The 8140-nt window shown below is 43.9% G+C and overlaps 1 protein-coding gene across 1 annotated transcript; it reads right to left on the bottom strand.

The window, feature by feature from the left end:
* Nucleotides 1-1750: 1750 nt before the first annotated feature.
* Nucleotides 1751-7594, bottom strand: LOC120048621 (40S ribosomal protein S19). Its single transcript, XM_038994720.1, has 6 exons — nt 7531-7594; nt 6507-6577; nt 4681-4781; nt 4292-4475; nt 3068-3122; nt 1751-1820 (listed from the first exon to the last, which is right to left on the bottom strand). The coding sequence occupies exons 2-6, from the start codon at nt 6575-6577 to the stop codon at nt 1776-1778; spliced, it is 456 nt and encodes a 151-aa protein (XP_038850648.1). The 5' UTR covers nt 7531-7594; the 3' UTR covers nt 1751-1775.
* Nucleotides 7595-8140: the final 546 nt, after the last annotated feature.

Raw genomic sequence — 8140 nt, 5'->3', positions numbered from 1 at the left:
TTTACTGAAGACTCATCTCTTCAGTAGGTCATATGATTGAGTGTAGTCTGGCCCAAAAGTGTGAAGGTGAACGGAAAGGCTCTGGAGCAACGAACCGCCCTTGCTGTCTCTGCCCGGCCGGTTCCCCTCCACTGGGATTCTCTGCCTCTAACCCTATTACAGGGGCTGAGTCACTGGCTTACTGGTGCTCCTCCATGCCGTCCCTAGGAGGGGTGCGTCACTTGAGTGGGTTGAGTCACTGACGTGATCTTCCTGTCTGGGTTGGCGCCCCCCCTTGGGTTGTGCTCTGGCGGAGATCTTTATGGGCTATACTTGGCCTTGTCTCAGGATGGTAAGTTGGTGGTTGAAGATATCCCTCTAGTGGTGTGGGGGCTGTGCTTTGGCAAAGTGGGTGGGCTTATATCCTGCCTGTTTGGCCCTGTCCGGGGGTATCATCGGATGGGGCCAGTGTCTCCTGACCCCTCCTGTCTCAGCCTCCAGTATTTATGTTGCAGTAGTTTATGTGTCGGGGGGCTAGGGTCAGTCTGTTATATTTGGAGTACTTCTCCTGTCTTATCCGGTGTCCTGTGTGAATTTAAGTATGCTCTCTCTAATTCTCTCTTTCTTTCTCTCTCTCGGAGGACCTGAGCCCCAAGACCATGCCTCAGGACTACCTGGCATGATGACTCCTTGCTGTCCCCAGTCCACCTGGCCGTGCTGCTGCTCGTTTCAACTGTTCTGTCTGCGGCTATGGAACCCTGACCTGTTCTCTAGAGACAGCAGGAGCGGTAGAGATACTCTGAATGATCAGCTATGAAAAGCCAACTGACATTTACTCCTGAGGTGCTGACTTGTTGCACCCTCGACAACTACTGTGATTATTATTTGACCATGCTGGTCATTTATGAACATTTGAACATCTTAGCCATGTTCTGTTATAATCTCCACCCGGCACAGCCAGAAGAGGACTGGCCACCCCTCATAGCCTGGTTCCTCTCTAGGTTTCAGCCTTTCTAGGGAGTTTTTCCTAGCCACCGTGCTTCTACACCTGCATTGCTTGCTGTTTGGGGTTTTAGGGTGGGTTTCTGTACAGCACTGAGATATCAGCTGATGTAAGGGCTATATAAATACATTTGATTTTGGGCTTATTTGACCAATTTTGGAGCTCAAAACAGCCCACGGCACCTCTTCCTCTGGTAGAGTTGGAGAACATCACTGTGCATTTGAGGACGTGCACATTTAACTTTACCATTAACACCAAGACTTCCAGCTGCACTGAACCCCCTCCTTGTGAGACATTTCTGCTGGGTGAGCTGTAGTTGAGATCCGTCTCCTCTAGATGGCACTGTCGCATCAAGCCATATTTCTCATACACGTAAGAATCTATCTTCCCATGGCCGGTATCAAGACAACTAGCAGCCCAAAAATCAAAATGATGGTTTAACATTTTGAAGCTATGCATAGCTAAGACTCAAATGACCAATAGTTTGTGTTACTGGTATGACAGGGTAAGAATTTAACTAAGCTCATGAGGTGAATAATATTTTGGAAGTTTATTGGAATTCAACAAAAACCACATCGTGTAGACTAAACAGACCACCATACCCAAAACTCCTACACTTCATCAATCAGGTCCCCCAATGACATCAAGACCAGAGGTTACATATCTAACATTGGTATGCAAAACCATAAACCCATGGAAGCAACCAGAGTTTCCATCTATTGTTGGTAAATTCCAACTTGCTCAGGTTAGAAAAAAGAACAGACAAGATTTCACCTTCTCCCAAAAATATTTATTAAACTGTGGGGGCAGCCTTCGGGGGTAACTTTGCAGCTGCAACCTGGGGAAACATCAAAACAAGACATTAAGCGCTGCAGATTTGTTCAGAGGTAATTCCAGTGAGGAAGTGGGCTCTCGATCTAACAAAGTAATGAGGCCCACATCACACTGGAATAAAACAGCTTGAGGACAATGACTTCACTAGAACCCCTCAGAAATGCCAGTCATGTCGTGACAGCACATACCTAGCTCCTTGGGATAGAAACAATTTCTAAGCCATCAAAAACACCACAGGGGGAAGCGAAGCGAGCCGATCGATGACGCCACCATGTAGCAGCCAGGGAGGGCCAGGTTAGCGCATCTAAATTCAGCTCATTACAAAGGATCAAGAGGGAGAAGCTGTACCATACGATGGATTCAGTCAGCATGAAATTCCCTCTGCTTGTTTACCCTTGGATTGTCACTGTTGTTCCTCTTAGGCAGACAGATTGCTGCCGACAGTGGCTGAGCTGCTGTTTCTTTTTTACCACAGTAAAAAAATAAAAATAAGCCTGACATTCATTATGCAGGCTGTGAGGCTCAGGAGCAAAGTTAGAAAATAAATCTAGACAAGGACAGCTGGCTGAAATCAAAAGGCAGGCTGAATGCTTGGGCAACACTGTGCTAATGCTCTCATTACATGCACTGTGGGATGTTCTATCATCAAAGTGCAGGGTGACATGTTTCAGTGATGAAACAAACTTATTTCTGCAAAACAAAACATGTTTGAATCGACTTTTTAGACAAGGGCCCACCGGCCTGATATGGTGAGGTACAAGGAGGCAGTACCCTGGTCCTGGTGAGCCTTGGGGCTATAAAGCCTTTATTTCAGCCAAGCAAGGCAGCAGATGGCCCAGCGCTCTAACCGTTAGGCTAATAACTGAAAGGTTACTAGTTTCGATTCCCCAAGCAGACTAAATGAAAAATCTGCCAATGTGCCCTTGAGCAAGGCACTTAACCCCATCTGCTCCAGGGTCTCCGTCAATAACAGCAGATGCCTGGCCGTGACCACACTGAGGGCGTCTCAGTGGAAGTGGGATATGCAAAAAAACACATTCCCATTTAACACCAAACAGGTTCCACTTGAGCGTGTGAAAGGACAAATAAGCCCCCCCCCACATTTGACCAAATTATCTCACGGTCCCGATTTAACTTATTAGTTCAACTTTTTAGTTTTGCCGTTTGTCTGGAACAGGCCTGCACAACCCAAGGACTCCCCAGAAGGTAGGTCACCAAAAACTGCAGGTGGGGTAAAGAGAAGGGCTTCACCTGGCCAGCAATCCTGTCCAGATCTCTGGTTCCCTGGGCGGTTAGTCTGCGACCTCTGTGAGAGAAGAGGTTCAGTCAGCAACAGAACAAATTAATCAAACTGTGTCACATGCGCAGAATACAACAGGTAGACTTTACAGTTAAATGTTTACTAGCCCTTAATGTGTGAAAGTTACTATATATTTCTAAAAAATATTTTTTAAATTTCCCACGCTGCCTTTTCAGCGGAATGTTGTCAAGGGGTTCCACTAGCGGAACGCCTGCGCTAGAAAGGTTAACCAACAATGTGGTTAAGAAAAATAAGTGTTAGGTAAAAAACAAATAATTAGAGCAGCAGTAAAATAACAGTAGCGAGGTTATATACAGGGGATACCAGTACAGAGTCAATGTGCCGGGGCACCGGTTAGTCGAGGTAATATGTACATGTGGGTAGAGTTATTAAAGTGACTATGCATAGACAGAGTAGCAGCAGCATAAGGGGGGAGGCAATGCAAATAGCCTGGGTAGCCATTTGATTAGCTGTTCAGGAGTCTTGTGGCTTGGGGGTAGAAGCTGTTAAGAAGTCTTTTGGACCTAGACTTGGCGCTCCGGTACCCCTTGCCGTGCGGTAACAGAAAACAGTCTATGACTAGGGTGGCCGGAGTATGAATTTTTAGGGCCTTCCTCCTCCTTACTAACGGATCAACTCCATTCTGTACAGTAACACAGCAAAGACTACATCAACATCCCTTACACAGGTCGACTGACAACACCAGAGAAGGCAATGACACCCCTACACAACCGCCATAGGATAAAACGTGCCCAACCACTTGCAGAAATTGCTACAAAACTACTAAATCAATTAAATCTGAACGAGCCTGGTAAGATGACAATAGTACATTTATCCAGATTTCATGCAAATAATATAATCAACACTATTGAAATTGCTTTGTCTGTATACGGTTTTGTTCAGTGGGCACAAAATGTTTTCAACAAGGGGGGGGGGGTTCTCACTCTTTCTTAAGCGTTGCATCAAAAGTGAATTTAAAATGTCAACCCAGTGGTGCTCTGGGACCTGGACTAGGTGACATAATAAAACAGTTCATATCCGGTGTTTCCCTCTGTTCTCAGTAGAGATGTAGGATCTGCTTGCTTTCCTTAAACCTAACCATAAGGACCAATGAGAACGCCGACCTTGGCTTAAGTGTCTAGGGACAACGTTCTAACCAGCATGGTTCTACTCACCCGTTTGGGTTCTTCTCCACCATCTTGAGAAGCTCGAGGGCCTGCAGCACCTTGCGGGCCACGTTTTTGGAGCCGACACTGAAGTGGGCAGGGCACACACCGTTCCTCTGGCGACCACCATAGATCTTGGTCATGGAGCCCACACCTGCACCCCCACGCAGGTACAGGTGGCGCACTGTGGAAGCTGGGAGGGAGAAAAGGGTTAACACCACTGATGGTCAGAGTCACAATAATCTTATTCCATACTTCTGCACTAACAGTCAGGAAAATCATGTGGCCAATTTTGGTCTAAACCAATGCCAATAACAGATTGTATCTACCATACTAGACTAACGGCCTGAGCAGACAGGTAGTCCTGAAGGGAAGAATGTCAATGAACAAAATCATACCAGCTCTGGTGTAGAACCAGTTCTCATCGCTGGGGGCCAGCTCCTTGTGTTTGGCCAGCTTGACAATGTCCACCCAATCTGGGACCTTCAGCTTTCCTGACCTGGAACAGGAAAAGCACATAGTTGAAGTCGGAAGTTTACATACACCTTAGCCAAATACATTTAAACTCAGTTTCACAATTCCTGACATTTAATCCCAGTAAAAATTCCCTGTTTTAGTCAGTTAGGATCACCGCTTTATTTTAAGAAAGTGAAATGTCAGAATAATAGTAGAGAGAATGATTTATTTCAGCTTTTATTTCTTTCATCACATTCCCAGTGGGTCATTAGTTTACATACACTAAATTAGTATTTGGTAGCATTGCCTTTAAATTGATTAACTTGGGTCAAACGTTTCAGGTAGCCTTCCACAAACTTCCCCCAATAAGTTGGGTGAATTTTGGCCCATTCCTCCTGACAGCTGGTGTAACTGAGTCAGGTTTGTAGGCCTCCTTGCTCGCACGTGTTTAAGTTCTTCCCACAAAAGTTCTTGAGGTTAGGGCTTTGTGATGGCTACTCCAATACCTTGACTGTTGTCCTTAAGCCATTTTGCCACAACTTAGGAAGTATGCTTGGGGTCATTGACCAATTGGAAGACCCATTTGCGACCAAGCTTTAACTTCCTGACTGATGTCTTGAGATGTTGCTTCAATATGGCCACATAATTTTCCATCCTCATGATGCCATCTATTTTGTGAAGTGCGCCAGTCCCTCCTGCAGCAAAGCACCCCCACAACATGATGCTTACATCACCGTGGATCACGGTTGGGATGGTGTTCTTCGGCTTGCAAGCCTGTCCCTTTGTCCTCCAAACATAACGAGGGTCATTATGGCCAAAGAGTTCTATTTTTGTTTCATCAGACGAGAGGACATTTCTCCAAAAAGTACGAACTTTGTCCCCATGTGCAGTTGCAAACCGTAGTCTGGCTTTTTTTATGGGTGGTTTTGGAGCAGTGGCTTCCTTGCTGAGCGGCCTTTCAGGTTATGTTGATATAGGACTCGTTTTACTGTGGATATAGATACTATTGTACCCATTTCCTCCAGAATCTTCACAAGGTCCTTTGCTGTTGTTCTGGGATTGATTTGCACTTTTCACACCAAAGTACGTTCATCTCTAGGAGACAGAACGCGTCTCCTTCCTGAGCGGTATGACGGCTACGTGGTTCCATGGCGTTTATACTTGCATACTATTGTTTGTACAGATGAACGTGGTACCTTCAGGCGTTTGGAAATTGCTCCCAAGGATGAACCAGACTTGTGGAAGTCAACAACAAAAAAATCTGAGGTCTTGGCTGATTTCTTTTGATTTTCCCATGTCAAGCAAAGAGGCACTGATTTTGAAGGTAGACCTTGAAATACATCCACAGGTTCACCTCCAATTGACTCAAATTATGTCAATTAGCCTATCAGAAACTTCTAAAGCCATGACATCTATTTCTGGAATTTTCCAAGCTATTTAAAGGCACAGTCAACTTAGTGTATGTAAACTTCTGACCCACTGGAATTGTGATACAGTGAATTCTAAGTGAAATAATCTGTAAACAATTGTTGGAAAAATCATGTTATGCACAAAGTAGATGTCCTAACCGACTTGCCAAAACTATAGTTTGTAACAAGACATTTGTGGAGTGGTTGAAAAACGAGTTAATGACTCCAACCTAAGTCTATGTAAACTGACTTCAACTTCATTCACAAAAGCTCAATGCATTACAAAGCAAGAATTGAACAAGGCTTCACGTGTACGCGACTACATATACTTATATTAAATAACTGAGTGGAAAACTCACTTCTTCAGGAAAGCCGATAGGGCACGGACAAACTCCTGCTGGTTGACGTCTTTCACTGTGACACCAGGCATCTGCCAGAGGGGTAGAGAACTTCAGTATGAGGTACAATGTATGAATGATGCTATGTAGACTGCAACGAATGTCCTGGGTAGAATGAGGTCCTGAGCACATTCAATATGTAGCCTAGCTACTCATGTAACTAAGGTTAGTTATAAAGTTATGTGCAGACGATAGGATGACTCGACTGGCCCAATACTCAAACAGTTAATCTGATGATTACACGTCTAAACACTACTGATAACTTTTCTGCAAACCACACTATCTAGCTAACTAGTTAGTTAACTAACCAAATGGGTGATGAACAGCTTGCTTAAGCAGGCAACTAACGTTAGTTGGCTAGTTAATTCTATAGGCTACTTCCCTTCCTGTCAAACAGTGGCGATGGAAAACATGCACATCTCGTGATAATATAAATCCCTCATATTGTGCAAAGTCCTGAATGATCTTAAGTCCAATTTAAGCAAATAACTGATATCAGGGCAAACCATCTCACCAACAAACCGGGCACCGTTAAATAAAATTATGGTAGCTAACTAACTGGAGTTAGCCACAATGCTAGCAATGAACCTATAAACCGAGACATGTAACCACATCAGAAATTCGAGGCAGAAATCCAGACAGTATAAGGATCACAGTTCAACAGCCGACGAGCGTAACACATTCAAATGGAAGACACCGTTAGCGCAGATAACATAATTGTCATATCTAAAATGTACAAACAAAACGCGAAATGTTTAGGCCCAATGCAGAGGCATGGGGGCAGCCATCACTGGAACGTACGTGCGAGTGCTGCATGCACATTTATTTTATTCTAAATAATCTACAGGACTCTGTAGACTTTCCGGAAAACCTGGTATTTGTTAATTGATTGTTTAATGTCTACGCGGTCAGTTATGGGAGAATAATTTTCACGAAAATGTCATTACAGTTGGTCAAATAAGGCCGGAGACCAGACATCCTTTACCTTGCTTGTGGACAGCGAGAGGAAGAGAGTAAGATGGGGTTTCCAGCCCGTGTTAGAACGGGCGGATCGCGTTCGTTCTCGCGAGATATGACCTCACCCTGTACGTTCGTGTTTTCATTACAAGATGCCCTGTTGTTGAATTTCTACCCCAATCAGAGTAAAACCTAATGCATTTCAAAGCAGTTTGCAGTGCCCAAGGTTAAGGCCACATCACAATCAAAAGCATTGAATTATGAAATTGTCTGCAAAAGAAGAGGCACGTGCCCTGGAGCAGCAATAGGAATTAATTAGCAGTTTTTTTGTGGTATACGGAAGCACTTTTTTATTGCAGCAATAGGATACTAATGTCTAATGTTACTATAATCTGCACAGTGAATGCAATAACCAGGATTCTGTAATTCAAAATGATGTTTTTATTATAATAATCTTGTGACATATCCCGTCAGTATTTAAAGATCTGTGAAATGCATTGTAATATCTTATCTTATGGTAAATATATAGACAAAATACATATATTTAAAAATATATACATTTTCCTTTATTATTTTCCCCTAACCCTACCATCCCTCCCCTAATTGGAGTAAACCAATGGACAACAACACTTAGGCTT

This window comes from Salvelinus namaycush, chromosome 5, assembly GCF_016432855.1.
Source record: "Salvelinus namaycush isolate Seneca chromosome 5, SaNama_1.0, whole genome shotgun sequence".
NCBI classification, from domain to species: Eukaryota; Metazoa; Chordata; class Actinopteri; order Salmoniformes; family Salmonidae; genus Salvelinus; species Salvelinus namaycush.
This window is presented reverse-complemented; position numbering and strand designations above follow the sequence as displayed.

Bases quoted from the DNA above. Each gene is read 5' to 3' on its own strand.
- LOC120048621 (XM_038994720.1), bottom strand. From the start codon at position 6,577: ATGCCTGGTGTCACAGTGAAAGACGTCAACCAGCAGGAGTTTGTCCGT. The intron at 4,476-4,680 runs GTATGATTTTGT...TCTCCCTCCCAG, and splicing joins CTGGTTCTACACCAGAGCTG to CTTCCACAGTGCGCCACCTG. The intron at 1,821-3,067 runs GTGAAGCCCTTC...ATGTTTCCCCAG, and splicing joins TGGACAGGATTGCTGGCCAG to GTTGCAGCTGCAAAGTTACC.